This window comes from Paramisgurnus dabryanus, chromosome 8 (genome assembly GCF_030506205.2).
Source record: "Paramisgurnus dabryanus chromosome 8, PD_genome_1.1, whole genome shotgun sequence".
Taxonomy (NCBI): domain Eukaryota; kingdom Metazoa; phylum Chordata; class Actinopteri; order Cypriniformes; family Cobitidae; genus Paramisgurnus; species Paramisgurnus dabryanus.
The window spans coordinates 19,776,789-19,800,473 of record NC_133344.1 but is presented as its reverse complement, the minus strand read 5'-3'; the positions used below and the strand labels follow the sequence as shown (position 1 = coordinate 19,800,473).

Genomic DNA, 23,685 nt, shown 5'->3' with positions numbered 1-23,685 from the left:
GCACAGGTCGCACTGTATAAAGCAGACACGTATCCGTGCTGTCTGACGACAAAGACTCAACTATTATTATTCAACAAGATCTCACATGATCGTATTTCTATACCATCTCCATCTAACACATAAAGAGGCGTAGCGCGAAAAACCTATTAGGTGAAAAAGGATGCTAACCTCTGGCGGGATGCTGTCATCTGAATCTGAGCTGTCATCCGAGCTCTGCCCGTCAATGCTCATCTGGAGGAGCTGGTCAATGGTGGCGTCCACAGCTCCGTTGTTGGAGCGGAGAACGCACTCGATAACCTCATAGTCCATGGTTGGGAACATGGTTTTGAAGTCCTCCATGGCCTGATTGAACTCCAGGCGTCGAACTTGCCGGTTGGGCCTGGAGTTGTTGAGCTCCCCTGCTGCCGAACCGCCGCTCCCCCGAGAGCCTCCATTACTGTTGCTGCGCCGAAAAAGGCTGGTCATCCTATGGGAGCCCGTTCGACACCAGTCCAACAATATATATTTTTTAAATGTCTCTTTTTGATTTTTAAGTGATTCCTGGCTTTTTGTCTACAGCTAATCAGATACAATTTCTCATTGTGAGCCAGGGAAATGGTTTCTTTCTCTTCTGGTTGTTAATCTGCATCCAGCACGACAGTATGCATGCTCTGGCACCGGCTAAGTAGACGGTCTGGTCCCAAGTGCTTGATTCGAGACGTGGCGCACAACAGTGTGATCCCCCATTAGCTCTACTCGGCCTGAAAACAAATACAGAGACATGAGTAAGGCTTTGAAATGATGTTCTTCATTATAAAAACCTTTAACTGCCAAACATAAACTGTTTAATGATCTGATCTCATGCTTCTCATTGGCTCGCTCTGGAGACCAACAGACCCGGATTTAGTTGCTTATGGCCACACATGCTGTTACAAAGTTCCCGAGGGACGGATATAATAACATCCACAGATAATGCAAAACAGGCAGAAAAGAATAAGCTCATCTTCACTAAAAGGAAAACTAGCTTGCAGGAACTGCGAAGAAAAACTACCATGATGATTACTACCGTAAAACAAATGTGCTTATAAAGACCAAATTGAGCTTAACAGAGCTCAAACAAAGCTAGGCCAAGTCATATTAACAATAACTGGTAGGGGGTTGTGACAAGACACTGTGCGATCTTATTATTTTCTGAAACATGTAAAAATCTCATCTCATTCTCATAACCCAATATTGTGATATACATGCGGTCTGAACAAATAATAATTGTTGCTTTTAGGTTCTGTTCAGCAAAGAATTGTGGTTATTATTCACATACGCCAATGCACATCACAAATTATGCACTCACACACAGTAGGTGTGTTACTGGCCACTGTTTCTACCTCAAATGACAAGCACGTTCCTAATAGTTGTATTTCATTATTTACTGCTGTGATTAACACTGTTGCGCTACTCGTGCTGTCTCTGGGTGAAGGTTATTCGTGTTGACAGAGTTCAGGGAAAACTTCCTAATGTCATGCTTACTATGAATCTGAGCTTAACGTGCATGACAAAAGCACATGCACACTTTGTTTTGTGCAGAATAGATGTGATTAAAATGTTTACATGCCCACTAACTGCAATTCAAATTGGCATAATGGCTTTAATGCCATTATGCTTGCTGCGATTATAAGTTAATCAAATTATATTGATCAAAATATTGTATTTACATGAGGTAATATGTAATCAGCAAATTCTCATTATAATTGCATTGTGAGGGTGCATGTAAACATAGTGATTGAGCCACAAAAACATGGCAGGAAAGATCTCGGCTCAATAAACTGGTCTGTAACAGGCAAAAACTGTCGCCAGAATATTTAGAAAATTATTTACAATCACAAATTTGCTTTGGAGAACATATGCACTACAGTCAACGTGAATAATTGCATAATCAAATTTTTTATTAACATACAGTAGCGTATTAGCCTTATGTGCAGCGTAGCGTCATATCCGTTAACTGCACCTTATCTTGCTTATTACATGAATACACTGTATCTAACAATTTAACATGAATATAGAGCAATAATCAGTTGAAGTAATACAATTAAATGCAAGGAAAACCGCAAAAGAGAAACAATAAGCAGAAAACTGAATGTATAAGATAACAGCTTAGTTGTCGTTACAGGGCTTGCAAAATTTCAAAATCCCTGGTAGCCCTTTGGGCAGGCAGATTTTGGTAGCCCGAAATAAATGCAAGTAGCCGGAAATAAAAATTACATTACTTTAATGTAGAATATTGAGACAAAACAGCTATCAAAACACTAATAGCACAATAAAATTACAATCATCAATACAAATATTTGCTACCAACTAAACTGAAATATATATAAACTTCAGATTCTGAAGCTGGAATATTAACTGAAATCACATAAGAAAATGCTACTCGACGTTAAGGGCATGGCCCAGGGTTTCTCTATTAGTTTTCACCACAGGCCAAATTTTGAAACTACAATACCAACACTCAATAATCACTGCTGCCTTCAATTTTTTGTTGAATCAACTTAAGTCGTGTCAAACTTTTTACCAGTTACAGATTGAATAATATTTCTGATCATAAAAATAGGGGTTACTGTCACTTTAAGAGTTCTGCTCACATATGCCGCTTTTCCATGGCATAGCATCCCACGGTTTTGTTTGGGTCAGGTTGGGTCAGCTTACCTCACTTTGGCTTGGTTAGCTTTTCCATCGAGTTTAGTAACACTTCGGAGTGGGAGGGATTATAGGCACGTCATTTTATTTGCGCTGCCTACTACAAGTAATAGCATTGTTGGAATACATCCCCATATTCATTTAACTTATTTCTCAGTCCACCACAAAATAAAAATTGGCCACCACAAATAGATGTTTACACATCGTGTTTATCACTTCCTCTTTCTCACATGACAGTTTCGGTAAAAACACCGGTGACGTCAGTTGATGCGCTCCGCTGAGCCACATTTAAGTTGCATTTAAGCATATATGTGAAACGCGCGCGACGTGAATGTGCCGCCACAAACTGAAAGTCTGGAAAAATGTTATGGTGTTCCTGATTCTCAACCTGTGCATAAATTTCATCGCAAAAAAGGAGTTTGGGAACTTATAGCAAAGCCCAGATGACAACATGTTTATTGAGACAGCGCAAGCATGAAGGTAAAGCTAATCTTTTACGTTATAGCGATGACGCTGGTAGTGATGATTCTCTCAAACCAGTAATCTACAGTGTTTTTGTGTCATGTTTTGGTATCAGCTCGGGTCGCTTGGAACCCCAACCGAGGTGTGGTACTAAAACAAAAGTATCGGGTCCTACGTACTGAACCCAGTGGAAAAGCCCCCAAAAGTAAGCTGACCCAAACCAAACCATGGGGTACTATGCAATGAAAAAAGCGCCAATAATGTAACCTTTTTCGCAATTCTCTTCACTACACATGCAATTTATATCACATTTAAGCTTGCTGCAGGAGATTTAATTTTTTTCGTTTGGATAATAATGATTGAAAAAATGAAGTTTGAGAAAATTTTGCGCAACAGATCCAGATTGTCAATGACAAATCAGTACTGCTATCAAGTTTATGGCTTTGCTCGATTCCAAATGGAAAGTGAAAGTAAAGTGAGCGCGCGTTCAAATCAATTTAAACACCAGATGACTGAATTACATACACCATAATAACCTATTTAAATCTGTGACAGAATGCAAAAGCACTTAAATATATTTTTCCTCTCTATAGGTCAAGATAGCCCAATGGGCAGGGCGGAGATGCATTTTGGTAGCCCGGCTGCAAGGCACAATAGCTTCGGGATGTCAAGCTAGCGATTTTGCGAGACCTGCATTTTTCAAAATGTTTGACAGCAGAATGCTATGACTAACCAATCAAAATACATTTTTCCCGAAAAAATGCATAAAATATATATTTGCTTCACTACATATTTTATGCTCTAATGACAGCATGCACTCGAGTTGGCATGGATGTTGCTTATTAAAAACTTAATGATCTATTTATCCTAGCATAATGGAGAAAGTTCAGAAAAAAAATCTCAGACTTTTAAACTAACAAAGTGACAAACCGCATAAACCATTATACTCAACAAATTTCATCATTATCTTCATTGTCACATGCAAATGCATTCAGTTACCTCTTGACTCCTTTGCTAGAAGCAAAACCACCATAAATGTCCTCCACCGGTCCTCACATATAGAAGACTAAAGTTCTCTGCATTTCTGCTTTCTGTGTATGTAAAACAGGAATGCTAAAAATGTGCAAGACGACGGCTCCAACCTTACTGTGATGTCCCAAGATCTCATTTCCCTACCCTCCCTTTCTTTTCCCTCAGTGCAGGGCAGAGAAATCCCTGCACAACCTAAACAATACACACAGCTGATTCCAGGCCAAGCCCGCATGGCACTGCCAGGACCCAGTACCCCTTACCAGCCTCTCATTGGCATGGAGACTTTTTGTGATGTAAACAGGATGCTTTGCCGTGCAGTGACATGAGAACGTATGCACGCCAGCAGGGCAAGACAGCCAGACACTCTGATTGGTGCTCTGGGAAAAATTCCCCTCACGGCCAAATTTGGTGGCTTGCGGATTACTTTGCGAGTGAAAGGTATTGTTTTACCTCCCCAATGAACAAAGCTCCAGTTTGCATCTACTTATTCGTTCGGCTCAGACACTGCGATGCCTTGACAACAAGAAAGGTCCAATGAAACAAGAGTATGACCTGCTTGGCTAAGAGTAAAGGCAACCTAAAAAATAATCAATGGAAAATGACTTTTGAAAATATATGATCTATTAAAAAGTTTAGCAGCAATGTATTATATCATTCAAAGCTTGTTGCATAAATAATATCAAATAAGGTGCAGTATTTTTGCTTATTAATCAGCTTACAAACTTTAGGAAATATAACATAAAATTTTAAAAATCATCTAATGACTTAAAGTATATAAATGTGCTTTATAGTACTTGCATAATGATTTTTGAATGGCCCTTTTTTACTTTACTAGTTCTTGCATATATTTAACCCTACAACAGCTTTTATTCTACAAAATGATGTCTTATTTCATCTTATAAAAAAACACCAAACACAAGCTTTGTGTCCAGACACTGGAAAGTAGCTATGATGCCCAATTTATATCAACATAACCAAAAATAAGCCAGAAACATACATTTCCCTAAAATCCAATATTCCCATTATTCTTTTCATGTCTTTAGTGTTTTTTATGGCTGACAGGGATACCAATATTAAGAAAACAGTGTAGCCGATTTGCCAACATTACACAAATGTAATTACAGTAAACGAGAGACAAACAAAATGAGAAAATTTGTGAAACTAAATTAACATTTCTTATACATAATTTTTATAAACATACCCTTATTTAAGAATTTGAAAAATATCTACAAGACATATACTGTGTATATGACAACCCATGCTTCTGTTTGCTGCACACAAATGTGTTGTTGTGTGGAAGTACTTGTTCCTTGATACTGATATAGGCTACTATTTTTAGTCCAAATCTCCTTGATGTGTAATGGATCACTGCATTATGGAATTCTTTCTGTATTCTCAATTCCCAAAAGGGATCCCTGGAGACAGGAAATAGGGAACAGGATGCTTTATAACAAAGACAAGAGGAGCCATAAAGGCTTGTACCATGTGCAGAGCATTTCATTTAGAACATTTCATTTATAACCCACCTTTAATTGCAACAATTTCAATGTGTAAATCAGGGGTGTCAAACTCATTTTAGGCTGTGGGCCGGATGGTAAATAACGCCATGAAGTGCGGGCCGGATAATTTTTTTAAACCTTAGTGTGCTGATAATTGTGTTAAAATTAACTTAACAAACCAATTAATTAGTTTGTTTAGCAAGAAAACCAGAGAAACACACAGCTCTGTGAAAACTACATTTCATAAGGTCACACTCATACTGTTCATATTATACACACAAATTTACATCTGTACAAAATCCACTGGCCTTATAGGTTGAAAAGCTTTAATTTAACTTCTTTTGCCTCAATGCCAAAATTATTTATAAACCATTCACTTTTCTTTGGAATATATTTGTAATGAGAACAGTCATTTAGAAAATGCTAGATGGGGCAGTGGCCCAAACCAAAAATGGCACTATGGGGGGTGGTACTATTATTATGGTTTTAATAAAGTATTATAAATATTATGTATTATATTACTAGCATCAACTTAGACAAGTGATTATAATGGGAATTATAATAAGAATTAAAGTGTGACAATCTGCTAAATATTCAATATGATTTACCTGCTGGCTTGATGGAGCTTTGAATCCATGTTTGCAATGTTGAACTGCTGCTAAAAGCCTCTCTTTCCGTTCTCTGTCGTTATTTTGTGAAGGCATTGGTGTTTTTTGTATTTTTTGTCTACAAAGTGTGCCAACAACAGCAAATTTAGTGTTTATATTAACTTAGATCGGGAACATTAAATCGATTAGACAAGCATTGTAACGTTAATAAGAATGTGGATATTTTGTTTTTGTTAGCTTGCTAAGTTTTTAGCACTTTTAGAACACTGACAGCAAATCATTACCGGAAGAAATACATAAACATACTTACAAATTACTAATTCTGCGGTTTAACAACTGATATAATGTAATGAATCTACCTGTTAATACAACGAACTTCGGAAACTGTCGTCTTCGCTCTCCAGGCAGAGAGTGGACACCAGAGATGCTGCGGAGCGGGCGAGAAAACACGAAGTGGATCACCGGAATCAGTGGATCTTTAGCGGAGCGGTAACAATAAAACAGCAAGATTTTTGGGCACCGTGTTTACTCTATGTTCCGCGTTTTGCTGCTTTCCGCAAGTCTCTCATATTAAAAACGAACTAGACACCCGCCTAAAAGGGTTTTTAAAATATGTATTTAATATTTAATAATACTGTATAAATCATCACGCGGGCCGGATTGGACACCTTTGCGGGCCGTATCCGGCCCGCGGGCCGCATGTTTGACACCCCTGGTGTAAATGGTCTAAACGATTCAGTTCATGAATTTAATGCCTTAGGACCTTAGTCAACATGAGTCTATCTATCATCAGCTAAAATGCAGAAGATCCCATTTTCACTTATCCTTTCTTCTTGGGACACTCACTTCCTGTTTTGATGTACCACACATCCCACCCATCACCAACACCCGATATCAAAGAGCTTGAATGCAGTGTAAATGCTTTGCAGTGCACGCAATCAGCTTATAGTTGGCATGGCCTAGGGCCAAGGCTGTGCATTCCACAGTGCTATTTTTCACAAGACTATATCTGTATCTGACAACTTTCTATATTTACTAATGGGATCCAGTGTTTTTGTCTTGGGACTTTTACCCTTTAATAAATGTTTTGTAAATCTGTCTTCTTGTGACTTTGGGCAGTTTAGCTGCCTATTCCGACTTGGTTATAAATAACTATTAAAAACATTAACAGTAGGAAAGTCCCCCACCAAAATCCCCTTTAACCCTGCATTTTTTTGTTTTCAAATTTCCAAAATGTGCCTGCACATTTTTTCAAACTCAAATCTTAATCCCAAAACGGTTGTGTGAACCACAAATGGCTGCAATTTAACCAAATCAATAGATTCAATATCAATATTCAAAACCCAAAGTGTTCTGTCATTCGCCATTACAATTTCAGCTGTCTCATTATTGTTCATAATGCAGATAGGTTGTGTATCTCTAAAACCTAAATGGTTATAATGGAGAAGTACACATTTAGTCCGAGCCATTTTAAGCAGGTCAAGCTGCCTGATCCTGAAACTAAATCTATTGTTTTTCCCCTGGGACATAATAAAAACAATTCCCAACATTAGCAGTAATCGACTACTAAAACAAAGATATTAGTCAATAACTTACACGGTGCACAGACGGCTCTCAGATCAACATGTGATGAGAATTATAGGAAAAGAGACACATCATATCCTGTCTGCAAGCTGGCAACAGGCCAATAGACATCCACACGTGGCAGCACTTCAACAATTCCATTTAGAGCAGTTCGAACAACATTATCATGAAGCCCATCATGTTTCACCTGACAGCAGTCATGCCCGGTGAGATGTTTTACATGCATAATTTATCTCCGTAAAGTCTCATTTTGCAGACAGAAATGGATTAAAGTGAAGAGCTCTTGATGGGTACAAGAAAAACTCAACCTATTGTGTCCAGTACGTTGGCAAAAACAAAGCATTTGCTCTAGGAAAATATCTTTGCTAAAAGAAAAATGGTTACAGAGTTCACAGAATTGAGTCTTAAAGTGAAAATGCTTTGCTTTTAAATAAAAACATAGTAAAGGGGAGGTCACACTAAACTTAGGCATGCAAACGTTTTGGACGCTGCTGGGAATACGGGTGCAGAACACTTCATCCAAATTTGCGTTCCAGTGGAGAAAGATCATGTACCGATTTTTTACAGGTCATATGTCTTCACATGATACAAATTGACAGGTCAGAGTTCCCTAGACTTGAACTCTGGTACACAGAAAAATATCTTGCGTTTCCCAATGGTGTATGAATGGAAGTCAATGGAAGAAAAAGTGTAATTTCTTTTGAAATTACATTACTTTTGCTGATGTCATACAGGCTGTACACATATTCATTGTTTTGCAAAATGTGTTTTCATTTTGATAACAACGCACACTTTTTAGACTTCTAATCAAGTCAATTCCCACCCTTTGTTTTTGTTAAACATCCTGTTTTATTGGAAAATGCAACACATTATGGAAGTAAAATGGGTTGCAATTAACATTGACTATAAAGGCGGGGTGCACGATTTTTGAATAACACTTTGTAAAAGGGAGTCGGGCCAAGTACCAAAACACACTTGTAGCCAATCAGCAGTAAGGGGAGTGTCTACTAACCGTCATTTTTGCCTGGGTTTCATATGTGTGGGGCGGGTCTATCAAAAGAAGGTCCAGATTCTATTAGGGTAGGGGGGTGTTTGTTTAGGTGAATTCAAATATCAACAATGGCTTCAGAGTTCTGCACCCTGGCTTTAAGTATTTCCTTCCTAAGTAATAGGGTTGGGTAGGGAACTCTGTACTATTAAGTGCACCGACCAAATTATGCTGGTAATAAGGAGTACAGACTCACATTAAATCAATTGTTACTAAATTTGAATGCATTTGGTTGCCATGTGAGAGTAATGGAGCTTTTCCATTGCATAGTACCCCACGGTTTGGTTTAGTTTGGGTCGGGTCAGCTTACTTTTGGGATCTTTTCCACTGGATGCAGTACGTAGTACCCTATACTTTTTTCATACCACCTCGGTTGGGGTTCCAAGCGACCCGAGCTGAAACCAAACGTGACGCGAAAACACTGTAGATAACTGATCGGTCTGAGAGAATCGTCACGTCATTGCTATAATGTGAAAGATTAGCTTTACCTTCATGCTAGCTTGCTCTGTCTCAAGCAAACATGTTGTCATCTGCTCTGCTATAAGTTCCCAAACTCCCATTTAGCGATGAAAAACATCCACAGGTTGAGAATCAGTGACACCATAACAGTTTTTTCCAGACTTGCAGTTTGTGGCGAAACATTCGCGACGAGCACGTCAGCATTATATATGCTTAAATGCAACTTCTATAAGGCTCAGCGGAGCGCCGTCGACTGAGGCCACGGGTGTTTGATCAGAAACTATGTGAGACAGAGGTGAACGCGATGTGCAAACATCTATTTGTGGTGGCCAATTTTAATTTTGTGGCGGAGTGAGAAATAAATAAATGTATGGGAATGTACAAAGACGCTCTCACTTGTATGATGTCACAGCAGTAGGCAGCGCAAATATAACGACACGCCTATAATCCCTCCCACTGCGAAGTGATACTAAACTCAATGGAAAAGCTAACCACGCCTAAGTGAGGTGAGCTGACCCAAACTAAACTAAACCGTGGGGTACTATGCAATGGAAAAGCGCCATAAGAAAAGTACGAAAGGTAGGTAGAGAAAAAGAGAGAGACCATATGACGTGATGTCACGTGTCGTCTGCAACTTGTTCAGACACAAACAGGGCAATGCGCTGCATCGTCACAAATGTTTAACAGTTTCTTTCTTTATTCCAGGGCTTAAAAACGAAAAAATTATCAATTGTTTCACTCCGAGCAGAATCGATATTTTAACGTTTCCGTTTTTGCGTTCCTCATTGAACATTTACGTTCCGAAATACCGGTTAATAACGTTATTTTAATTCAGGCTATACTTTAACAAATGAATGCATACAGACTAATTTTCACAACAAAAATAATAACATAACACATGATATAACTAAACTTCAACATTTCATTAATTGTTAAAACCACAAAAGAAATACCTGCATTCATTTTAAGTATAAACAGGTGAAAAAAACGACCCCGTTTTCAACCATGTCTTTTACTGGTTGAAACCGCAGCATACTCTGCTGGATGTTTATGTTAAATGTGCCTCTGTAAGTTACCTCAGTGATTCCCGGCTACTGTACTTCTCCCCCACATCCTTTAATATTGCAGACAGACTTGTTAAGACAGCTTGTCGTAAGAAAAATAATAACGAAAAGGAATTTCTTGGTGGCGACCCATCTAAAAAGTTATTGACAGTGGTATAAGTCCCCTGGCTTTTTTGAGTTACAGTTTGCATCTTCATATTTCCAAGCAAGTTTTAACTTAAACATACCTCTGAACATTTGATGGGTAGCTTTGTGGTTATTTAAGACAAATGCTATCGGGCCGGAGACTCGATGACTGCTGCGCGGCCATTTCACTCACGCTATGTGTCAAAGTCACTCACGCTTGATGCGTCAAAGTTACATGTTGTACTGTTCAAATCATGATTGGTCACTGATAAGTACAATATTAAAGAAAACGATAAAATAACGTTATTAACCGGTTAATGGTAATTTTAAATAAACGTTTCTGTTCAGAACGATTAAAATTGATTTTGTTTTCGTTTTTGTTCCTGTTAAAATTTTGTTCGTTTCCGGTTTTCGTTTTCGTTCCTTGAACCGGTTCAGAGCCCTGCTTTATTCTTCATGCCATTCCAGCATCTATGGCCATATTCAGGGCGAGATCTGGTTAATCCATACAAGTTGATTCACACAAGTTAATCCATACACAGTCGTTTAACTGGCATAACAATCAATGACTTTGCTGATGTAACATGGCTGCTGGAGGTTCAATGATATTACGCACTGCCCAAAAATAGTCCCCTTGGTTACTTTCAATAGCAGGGGACTATTTTCGGGCAGTGTGTAATATCACTACGCCTGCTGCAGCCATGTTACAGCAGCAAAGTCCTTGATTATTACGCCAGTTTGAGAGTATAGTTCCTAGCCATATCTGCCTAGAAAATCACAACTTTAAATGTTTCGTTGGTCTTGATACACAATGTAAATACAGAAGAGTTAAGTTTTAAATAGGAAAAATATCGAAACTCTTTGGTTATTTTTTTACGCGATGCTAATGGTCTAATCAGATTCAATGGATTGTGCTAAGCTAAGCTAAAAGTGCTAGCGTCAGGCCTGGAGATCAGCTAAATGGATTCCAAAATGGTAAGAATCTAATTTTTAACTCTAGGGGAGCTGGAAAATGCTTGTTTCACTTAAAACAAGCAAAAATATCTGCCAATGGAGTGAGAAAATTTAGCTTGAATTAAGCGTTTAAGAATTTTTTTTTACTTTTTTTTAAGATTAGCTCTTTAAGGTCAATTAGCTCATCAAGAAAAAGCATCTTAATTTAAGAATTTTTAGATATTTCTACTGAAAACAGGACAAAAATACTAAGTAAGAATGTCATTTTTGCAATGATCAAACCTAAAAAAGTAAAACATTTTAGAACAACAAACGGGTCTAATTATTCAATCAATAATCAGATGAATATATTAAAAATTGTAAAATGTGCAACATGGAGCTGATATTATTAGTTTTTCATAACTGGGTTGGGGAGCCTGTAAAATGGCCCAATTCAGCAGAAATATATGCCATATGCTGAGGCTCCATGTACTGTGTGAAACTACAATAAACATAGAAAGTAGGTTAAAATATAAACAAAGAACTATGACCCTCTGGAGAACAAAGAAGCTCTATAAGGTGTCAAGAACTTCCTTACAAGTTTTAAATAACATTGCTGTCACAGTTGCACCAGCCTGTGAGCATTCACCTAAACAAAAACAGCTCAACTTGTTTTGACAGCTGATAAAGGCAAAACAGACCATGTGCTGCTTTTCACAGGTCTTGGCCAGTCAAGAAGCAATAGTTTTTTTTATAAATAGATTTCACTTAATTTTGGTAAATCTGACAGACTCTGCAAGGATTTGACTTCAAAGGAACACAAAAACATTGATGCCAGGCGATCGCTTAAGCATGCACTATGATCAATATTTAAGAAAGATCCTAAAACATTGAAATCCCAAAGAATCCATTAATCATTTAGCGAGTAGCTACTGTTTCAGCATAAATCCTAAAATGTTAAAGACCCCAAAGCCATCCAACGAGAAAGTATAAAAATAAATTTCCAAAGGGAAACTATTTGCTAAACATTACAAACAGCAGGCCAACAAATCAGAATTGCCTTCCTCCTAAAAAAGACGCAAGAGAAGTGGCTTTCACCACATATGCAGAAAAACATGAGTATGTTGACAGAGAATCCTTTGAGAGCAACGTCTGACATGATCAAAAGAAACCTAAATCTGGTTGCTCAAATATATGGGGCATTACATTCCTTTGACACATTCTAGCTTTGAACGATCAAATACAAATTGAAGACAACTTGCTCCACTGGAAACAAAATCAATCTGGCATAAACAGTAAACATGAAATAAACAGATGGAAAATAACATTAGCTCTGGTGATAATGTCCTATATTCTGAATTGACCTAAAAGCATCAAACAGAGCAGTCGGAGGCAAAAATATGGTCGTTCGGTAAACAGATGAACAGAACGGACCCACGGGGGTGAAACTGGAAAGCCTCCATTGACTCTCGAGCGAGCCAGGTTGTTCGAACAAATTGGCAGGCGAACAGGAGAAAAACTAACGGCAAAACAGACCTTAGACAAAAGCGCAATCAATTACGCTGCCTGTGACGTCTGGCTGCTTCTATTCTGAATGAAGAAAGCACAAAGACTGCAAAAAAAGTATAATAAGTCATGGTCACTCTCTGCTAACTGTACAGATGTCTGTCTGAATGCATCACTACAGGGTTGGTTTCCAAAAAAACATTTGTTGGCAAAATCACCTGTATAGGACCACAAAAAGTTTGGGCCTGATTCATCACTGCTTTTGAATCGTATTGGGAACCAAATGGAACGTATTTGGAATTCAAAACGGGTTTCTTTTTGGCATGGATTTCTTTACGCCATTCCAGCATCTACGGCTATATTCATGGCGAGAACCAGTTAATCCATACACAAGTTTTATTCAGATCCATACACAGGTTGGGGGAGGGACAATTTATCATCTTCATTTTGCCTAACTTGCATGTTTGTGGCCTGTGGGAGGAAACCAGAGTACCCGGAGTAAACCCACACTGACACAGGGAGGGCATGGATATTTCAACAGGATTTTAACATTTTGCAAACAAAAAAGTATCATTATTGTTGAATCAAAAGGACCAAGTAAAACAACTTCATTTTTTTGCGTGTATGCAAGGGTATCCACACACTCGAACGCACAGCCTTGTACAGTGAATCTATAGTTGTACACATGCACAGGCGTTCAATGCATGCACATTGCCATGCCTCTCCTGGCCTACATACTACATACTCCTATACGTGTATGCGTGACCCCCACCTACAAAGTGCACAACGTTAAAGGGCTCGTTATAGTTGTGCGTAGGTCCTACAGCGTAGCTGCGATGGCGTAGGTTATGCGTCGGTTTTTATTAATACTTTTGCGTCGTCTTCAGCATCGATGTGCAACACACATGCAGACTGCTGGTAGGCAGTATCCACGCGTGTAACCACGGTAGCAGCACGACCATCAATGAAGAAGCAGCTTGGCAAGTTTAACCCACAAGCGAAGAAGACACAGCAGCTTGTTGTGTATGTTTTGAGATGACCAGCAGTGATGGAAGTAAATAAACAGTGACTTTTGTTGCAGTTTGAGTTAAATCACTCCTCAACTTGGCCCATCTTTGTCATCACCGTCACAAACGGAAATACCTATGATGCAGTTTTTTTTACCTGACGGGAGGGGTTCTGGTGGAACAAACACAGCCCTTGCGGTCCACATAGAATTGATGCGCTGTTAAAAATTTGGTAGGGTGCATGTCAGGCTACGGATAACCTATAGTAGACCTTACGCACTACTATAAATTGGACTTATGGCTGAACATGTACAGTTTGCACATACTATTCTGTGTCAATAAGCTCTTTGCCGATTGGCTTGGGCGAAGATTTGTCATGCAAATTTCACGATTACATTAAATTTGCATCGCCACATGCGAATTAATGTCTTTTAGTGTGCACACACCATTAGACTCTCCTCTTAATTTTCCTTCTGTACTCTGACTTGCTTTCAAAAAGGAGAAACAATCCTAGCCAACATGAAAGGAACTGAGATTTTAAAATAAGAAAATAAAAAAATAAAAACGGTTGAGAAAAATTGACTATGACTATGAAAGAGACAAATACTTTTCTCTCTTACTCTGACTTCACATGGCGAGACAGCAAGTAAAATTTGATGTTACTAGGGTTGATTTTCCCCAAAAATATAAAACTGCAGTGTGCCACTGCAAAAAAACAAACAAACAGTTTTGTTTGTTTGACCTAACATTTAAAAGGCTAGGTCATCTATTTAAAAGAACATACCTGTAAAACTGTGATATGACACTAACAGAACTAAAATAAACCCGTCACCTTCAAACCACAACATATCCACAAGACCTTCTGAAGGGTCTTCAGGGTGTTGCCTCTGTGTAGATCTGTTACAGGTTTGTGACATAAAACCAATAATAATGACCTTAACAGAGCTTTTCTACACCACCTGCTACATGGGGAACATAAGTTTGCCACTGTCAGCCGTAAGCCACACATACAAAACATTTGCAAAAGACAAATGTTCACAGATCCTTCAAAAACAAACCAAGGACACACCTTTCCAACATACACCTAACTTAACCCTAACCTAAACTTTACGCTGTTTAACTTTAACGTTTAAAATTTCTATAGCAAATATTATTATTATTATTTTTTAATTCCGTTCTTTATGCTTGTAAATCCTAGCCTCTGTACTATACCACTTATGGAATGAACCCTAACGGCGCATTCACACGGGGCACAACGGAAGGCTTGTCTGAAGCGTGGCCAACAGCCAATCACAGTGGCCGCTCCACATGCTCCGTTCTTCCATAAACGTAATTGGCTGGCTCTGCCTAGGTTATTTGCATAAGGCGATCTGATTGCTGCTTTAAAAGTTGAGAAATGTTCAACTTCTGCCGCGAGCAACGAATCCACAATTCAGTTCGGCAACGCATGACATCACCCATTAAGAGTGAATGGGAAGCGCTGACGCCCCGTGTGAATGCGCTGTACATGTAGCAGTGGGCACTATGCTTCTTGCTCCCTTGTCATCCACATTTGTGAGCTGATTTGGAAAATAATGTCTGTTAAAAAGAAAATGTAAACAACATTGTAAATGCCTACGATATGAGACGCCGATCTGTTAAAACATTATCATTAAAATATGTATATAGTATAAAGTTCCCAGTCTTTTTCACATAGGCCTATTTTTAAAGAGATAAAACTGGTTTCATTAACTGCATTTGTATTATATGCTTAAGGCCAAAGATAATATGTTAAACCAAAATGCAACTTTAATAACAAGCACATTGTTATTTCGAAATTAGGGATGTCAATTTATGCAATTTCCCATATTCGATGATCATTTAAATTAACGATCAATCAATCGAATAATCGTTAACAGTAATAGTGCAATAAGCCTTCACTGCAGTGGCATATAGCCAATGACATAAAAGTGTGCATAAAAACGACAGCTTCCTCACGCGAATTAAAAGATTTTATTTTGTCTAAATAACATGCTAGTGGGATTGTAAAATGAGTCAATGTAACGTTAGTTGTTGCTTTGATAAAATCATCAATTTAAACTTATCTCGTAATGAAATATAATGACTAATAGACACAGTGTATAACTCCGCCTCACATGGGCACTCTGCAACAGACGCATGAAAGTCCATGTCAAAATAACAGTTTTATTATCATCAAGTGTTATTTATCAAGTTGTTTACCTCGCTTTCCGAGTCGTTGATACACTTTTTGTAATTATATCCAAGAAGCACACGAAGGGCACTTTTCTCGTCGTCACCTCAGCTTAGACGTACTTTCAGCAAAGATGCTTATATTACGGAGATGGCAACCTTCCATTAGAAAACACGCAACGCCTCAGCCAGTCAATAACGATGATCAGTGATATATGTTGCGGGCATTCAGGGTGTAACGACAGTCAGTTACAGTTTACATTTGACAGTTTCTTGCAATAATTTAAGATTACATTTTAATCTGTTCATTAAAAACGGCTTCTGGTCTCCTTCTCTGTATATAGCAGCGTTGCTATGCTAATCTTGCAGGCTTCCCTAAAGAAGGTCTTTGCTTTCAGTATCCTAAACGTATTTGCATTTTCTGCATCGGACCCTCAGATTTACTGCGGATGTCATTTCGTTGCGTTGGCAGCCAGCCAGCCTCGTCTCGCATGACGTTAAAAAGCACATGCGTGTGCTTGACATCGAGCATCGTTGTGATCATAGCTAGTAGTTTAACTTTTGCGCGCTCGCTTAATTTTTTTTTCTCCGACTGTATGTGTTTTGCGCAGGTGCCGCACACACGTGCATGATCTTGTTTTTCAACAATCGTTAAGTTTTATCGAGTAAATTCTTATCGACAATTAATCGAAGATCGATTAATTGTTAACATCCCTATTCGAAATCAATGAAGAAACAAACTGTTTAAAAATTGTATAGGCAACCGAAGCACTGCGATACTCAAATATTAATAATAAGAGGTGGGGCTGGACCAAAATATTTGAATATTCGTTCCGTGGGTTGACATTCGATTTTCAGTTTTGAGATTCGAATATATATATAAATATTTTTTTCCGCGTTAATGCATAGCTTTTGCCAAGCAGGAAGTGCGCTTTACGCTCCCGCTCTGTAGGTGGCGCAGAAAGACAAACATCCATAGCCAACAGCCACCAAACGCCACCAGTTGAAGAGATCACCTCGAACGTAAAGCGCGCTTCCTGCTTTAGCATTCATGCCAATAGTGTTGTAAATAACGTTCAGTTTCTTGCAAAAACTGATAAATTTGCTTCACAAGACGTCAATATGTCACACGGAGTTATGGGGGGATTACTTTTGTATTGGATATATATGCTTAAAGTGTCGGATTGGTTGACTTGCATGATGGAGCACTGGGGTTTCTGCAAAATATCTTCTTTATTGTTCTACTGATGAAAAAAACATATTGGATGGTGTAAGTGTTAGTAAATAAACTTGATTTTGAAAGTATGCTACCGTTTTATTACAGTTTGTTGAACTTCGTTCATTTATTTTCGTGGTTTTATTTAAATAGCCTACCCTTTACGTTGGCAGTAATTACTGTGCTGCTAATTTCTGATACGGGAATGTTTGTTTGTTAGAAAAATGTTAGGCTACCTTATTAAAAGTATTGCTCTTGTGTTTTGTTTCACTAATGCTGTTCTCGCAGGAAGCTTGAGGTTCGCCGCTTCCGGCTTGCGCTGTTCTGTAGTTTATTAAAAGTTTATTAATTCTAAACGTGTCACATCTCCATATTGCACGAAAAAAGGCACTACACTCCCTTGGGTCCGCAGCAACACATCCGCCACATAATAAAACTGTAGACAGACAGACACACACGCACAGAAAGATTCCTGCCTTTATTAAACAGAAAAATATGTTCAACCTTCCGAAGCTTCGAATATTCGATTTGATTTCTACTAGGGATGCTTAACGATTAATCGTGATTAATCGTTAGCAGAATAAAAGTTTTTGTTTACATCATATATGTGAACTGTGTATAATAACTTTGTATAAATAAATGTACACACATGCATGTATATGTTTTAGAAATGTTTACATGTGTATATACATTTGTATATTTATGTATAATTTATATTATATATAAATATAAATGCTTAATAAATACATTTTTTTTTCTTAAAATTATACATGAATGTGTTCATATTTATATATATACATATTTATTATACACAGTTTACACACATATGTGATGTAAACAAAAACTTTTATTCTGCTAACGATTAATCACGATTAATTGTTTAGAATCCCTAATTTCTACTAGAGCTTCGAAGCTCAAAAAATGGTATTCGGAACAGCCTTAATAAGAGGATCTGAAGGGGGCAAACTACATCTTGTTCTCAAGTCCTGATTTTGAACAAGGGACAATCAAGTCTTAAAAAGCTTTTAACCATATAATGTCAAACAAAACATAGGGGGTGTGTAAATTGTTACAATGAGTCCATTAATTACACCAGCATCTTCAAGCAGGGTCAGTGGCCACATGCAAATCAAAAACCCTGTAAGGGGAAAGGAGTGGCACCAGCTGTCAGGACATTACCATCTTCACTATTCAGAAATATGGCCAACAGATATCCAGATTTGACCAGAAATGTGCTTCATAAGCCAAAACCAGATGTGCTGCATTGCATCTTAAAATCTGACAGAAGTGTTTCATTAAGGAACTTCTATGTACAAAGGTATGCTGAGTAGATCATGAAGAAAACTGCATTCATGCCAAAACAATGAATACACAGACATGAGGTTTCGTTTATATTATTTTAGCTGTCCCAAACACATGGAATCCAGTTATAATATAGCAGACGAGAAGCTGGACTAGATCTCTGGATGTGTCAGATCCAAAGAAAAACTGAAGATCTCAATCAAAACATTTATTAAAGTGATACTTCACCCAGAAATTTTGTCATAATTTGCTCTCATGTTTTGACAAACCTGTATACATTTCTCTGGTGAATGAACACAAAGGAAGATTTTTGACAAATAATTTGAAAGCAAATAAATCAGAAGCCCCATTGACTTCCAAATGATACCTTTAAGAAAGGGAATAACACGATGGCAAAGAAAGCACACAAGATCAACTTTCTAAAATCCCTGTGAATCGTAAATTGTCCAAAAATAATCTGAAACCTTAGGGTGAGGTTTTCTAAAAATTTGTAATGAGTAAAAAAGTTTAGCATTTACCTATGCATTAGAAAGCATTAATGGCTTATAAACACAATTTTTACAAATTTTTGTGAGGAGACTGCATTTGTGAGCATCAGGGGTGCTTTGATGTAAGTGTTCAAACCAGTTATAATAAGCCATCTCTCCGATGCTTCAAAATGCTTTGTATATAGAGCAGTTTTTCTCAACCAGGGGTCTGGGGCCCACTAAGGGCAAAGATGACGTATGTTGTTTAAAATATGCCCCAAAATAACAGCATTAAAATAAGATAAAACAAATAAAAATAAAGATATTTCTTAGTGTTTGGTTATTTTATAACAAATATACATATTTCTAGTTATGTCAAGCCGAGTAGAAATGCTGAATGGGGTCTCCAAATATTGTTGTGGACAATAAGGGGGCCTTGAAGTCAAAAAGGTTAGGATCCACTGATGCAGACAGCTGACAATGGTTTTCAACGGTTTCACTTGATGCAGAACATAAGACGGTGTTGCTCAGATATTGAGACTTTATTTTTAATTAACACTCTCTTAAATCCTCGTTCATTTAAAACACATATAATTTAAGTGTAAATAATAAGACGCGAGGCCGCAACAGTTCACGAGACACAACAACAACAACAGTAACCAAAAAGGAACCCTGCCTGTTAAAAGACCATCAAAATAGTTATAAAACACGCATTTAGAGATTAAATCGCCTTTGTAACTACACAGCTGTTTTACAACTCAAAGGTCGTGGAGTTAAAGTTTAAATTCAAGCCCGTGTACAAACAAAGCTACTTACTGTAACGTTAGGTGAACAGCAGCAACACACGTTCCCAATCCCGTTCCCCCGTTTCCTCTTTATATATCCTTAAAATAATCACAATTTATTCAACCTGATGGGTTTTAATGTACTATGCATGTCAATATGCATCATCTTCGTCGACACCGGTTCAGTCTCGGTCGGTGTGTTCCTGTCCCGGCGCGTGAAATCCCACTGAAAGGGAACTAGCAGTGTGTTGTTTTGTATGGGGATGAATCAAATAGACCTGTTCGAGTCGTGACTCACTCGGATCTTTAACCCGGATCTTTAAATTAACTCATGAGTCGCGAGTCTCTAGTGTCATTAACCCGGATCAGTTGAGTCCTACTACAATTCAATGTAAAACCATAAACAGCGCCACCACCACACACAAACCTCTTTCAACATTATTGATGAGACTTCGCTCGCACTACAAATCCACTCGTAACCGGCTGATCTGCGCGAGAACTGACCCGAGATTCTCACTCAGAGCCGGAAACATTGCAAACTCGAGAGACCTGCGGATCTGCGCGAGCCGCGAATTGACCCGAGATTCTCACTCAGAGCCGGAAACATTGCAAACTCGAGAGACCCATGGATCCGCGCGAGCCGCGAACTGACCCGAGATTCTCACCCAGAGCCGGAAACCATGCGGACTCGAGAGACATGCGAATCTGCTCTGACTCGAGAGTCTCTCAACTCGTAACCGGCTGATCCGTAACCGACTGATTCGTAACCAGCTGATCCGCCGGCTGATCCGTAACCGGCTGATCTGCGCGAACTGTCTCTCCGGCTCTGAGGGCTACAATAGCAGGACAGTTTTATTCTATATTTTCTCTATATTATTATGCTATTGTTATTAGGCTTCTTTTTTAAATGGTTGACCATACACACCAAACCTAAAACCTATAAGCATGTTATTTCAGAAGTGAAAGGCTTTTGTTATGGATTTGCTTTTGAGGATACTTCAGTCGCTCTATAGATCCACTAACCGGCTCCGGCTGATCCACGCGAATCAGCCGGTTAGTGGATCTGTAGAGCGAGTCTCATGTCCATGGTCTGCGAGTCTGCAATGTTTCCGGCTCTGAGAATCTCGAGTCGCGTGGATCAGCTGGTTACAAGTGGGTCTGTACTGAGTTTCCTTGGCAATTTAGCAATACTGACTCAAATGACTCAAGTGAATCACACAACCCGGATCACTTTAGTGAGTGACTCACAATAACCCGGATCCTTAAAAGGAATCGAGTTTGCCAGGCCTAGAATCAAAGAGATGGAAAAAAATCTGTCACAGTCTGAACGTGTGTGTGCGAGGAAACAGAGAGCCACACAGCCGCCTAGTGAACGGTAAGCGGAATTACACCTGCTTTTTCTGCAGACTGGAGCTCTCCAAATGGGGGCGTAAACTCCAAAAGTGCACGGAATTGGTGTGTTCGACTTCATGCGGCGCTGCGCAGAACGATCAGTGTATGACATCATAGTTCCGCGAGATCGATTCCAAAGCAAGAGCATACGCCCAATCCCCGCCAAACACTAACACTACCCGCCTTCTTTTGGGGGAACCGCCCACTTTTGGTGTTCACGCCCTATTTGGATAACTCCAGTCTGCAGTTATATCAACATCGACCAGCGTTTCACAGCCATATTCTTGGAGGCACATTTCTATCCAAACACCTGAATCCAATCATTAGTAGAGACTCCTGATGGGAAATAATGGGGTCAGATGTGGGTGACATCCAAAATGTGCACTGTCGGTGTGCCTCCAGGAACAGGGCTGGGAAATGGTGACAGGCCATTGTGCAGGTGTAGTAAAATACACTCACATGAAAAATACAGTATTATACTTTAGAATTTACTATACTGAATTAAAATTACAAGATATGCCTATACCTAAATACTGAAGTTTTATCAATTCCATAGGGCAGACTACTTTTACGTTTTTATGCATCTGGCGGATGCTTTTATCTAAAGCAACTTACAGTTCATTCAATCTATACATTTTTAATCAGTAGGCCTATGTGTGTGCCTTGCGGATTGAATTCATGACACTTGGTTGCTAACACAATCTCTCATTGAGCAACAGGAACCCTGACACTATATTAACAAGTGTATATACATTAACAAAGTATGTTGATTAATATACCATAGTGTACTACAATTTACTAGTTTACTATAGTCAATTAATTATAACTACAGTAGTTTTTCATGTAGGAAGGAAAATTTTGTACATCTTTATCGTATTTAATTGTAAAATTTCTTCTATTACATTTAATATTGATAAATACAGCTTACTATTGCTTATTGTAAATTATTGAATTTGTTTTATGGCATTTTTTGCAAAGCAAATTTACATAAGATACATTTAGTACTGTTATAATAATAGTGGCATTAATCAATATGTGTATATGGTCACATTCTGATAAGGGCATAATCCAAACATGCCATATCTGTTGACATCTTTCAGTGAACTTTTTTAACAAAATTTTAAGGAATGAATGTTTTTATGAATACTAGTGCTAGGAAAAGATTAATCGCGATTAATTGCATACAAAATAAAATTGTTTTTTGCATAATATGTGTGTGTGTGTACTGTGTGTAATTATTATGTATATTTAACCACACACACACACACACACACGCACGCACGCACGCACACACACATTCATTTCAGATTTATAAATATATAAAATATATATTTTTGCGTGTGTGTGTGTGTGTGGTTAAATATACATAATAATTACACACAGCACACACTCATATATTATGCAAAAAAATTACTTTTATTTTCACGATTAATCTTTTCCCAGCACTAATAAATACTTTATTAACAATAAAGTATGTGCAGTTAAATTAAGCATTTAATAGCAGATTATATCAGTCTAGGTCTACTCCTCTATTCCATCCCCAACTAACATTATAGGATGAGATGACAAAGTACGATTTACAGGTAAAGATTTGCAGCCGCAGTAGTTCCCTTCAACAGAAAAGTGAGTTTGTCATTGATAGATGAATGCATTCAAAGTCAAGATAGGTTAACGTTACTGTAATTTAATATTTACTGCAAGGTGCCTGCAGGAATGTCTAGATATAATCAGTTAATTATATTATTACTTATAGACCCTTTTACTGTTTGTACACAATGATGACGTGGCAGCGTATGCGCGCGCATTTAGGCAACGGAAGTATCGTAAGAATCAAAAGTGAAGCAACACAAACAGTAAGTTATTTTAAAAAAGTTGACTTTATGAACATTTTCAACACAGCTACCAGATCCGTGTATTATATGGGAGTGGATAGAAGACGTTAACAGATGGCCAAAAATAAAGTTGCCAGATACATATATACGTATATTAGTATATTATATTTGTGCAACCAAACGCAACAACCAGACAATTTGATGCTGGGAAACCGTTTTAATAAACTTTCTGAGTTGCTACCACGTTAGAACCAATGGGGAATAACACCACTTCCCTTGCCCAAATGCGCGCGCAGGCTATTTGATCACGTGAGCTGTAAAAGGGTCTATAAATATTGTTTTAGACAATGGTGAGTCGGGCTTACTGCTGTTTATTTATACTAAGATTTCTTTATTACATTCATTTACAGTGACAACATTTCCCACATACAGTTCCCATAACTAGTGGAACATGGCAACATGCAAGCTAAAGTTCATGAGTTGAATCACCCTGAATGAACTGCAAT

The 23,685-nt window shown here is 38.2% G+C and overlaps 1 protein-coding gene across 2 annotated transcripts in view; it reads right to left on the bottom strand.

Annotated features, from left to right (window-relative positions):
• cuedc1b (CUE domain containing 1b) overlaps positions 1-20,714 on the bottom strand; it is a 36,241-nt gene extending 15,527 nt beyond the window's left edge. Inside the window, exons 1-2 of one of the 2 annotated variants that reach the window (XM_065280868.2) lie at positions 19,987-20,714; positions 169-740 (exon numbers count right to left, since the gene is read on the bottom strand). In XM_065280868.2, the coding sequence (XP_065136940.1) occupies positions 169-465 (297 nt within the window). In that variant the 5' untranslated portion in view covers positions 466-740; positions 19,987-20,714. Of the gene's footprint in view, positions 1-168; positions 741-4,128; positions 4,295-19,986 lie in introns of those variants that run through there. The other variant, XM_065280869.2, reaches the window with a different exon arrangement.
• Between the last annotated feature and the right edge of the window lie 2,971 nt (positions 20,715-23,685).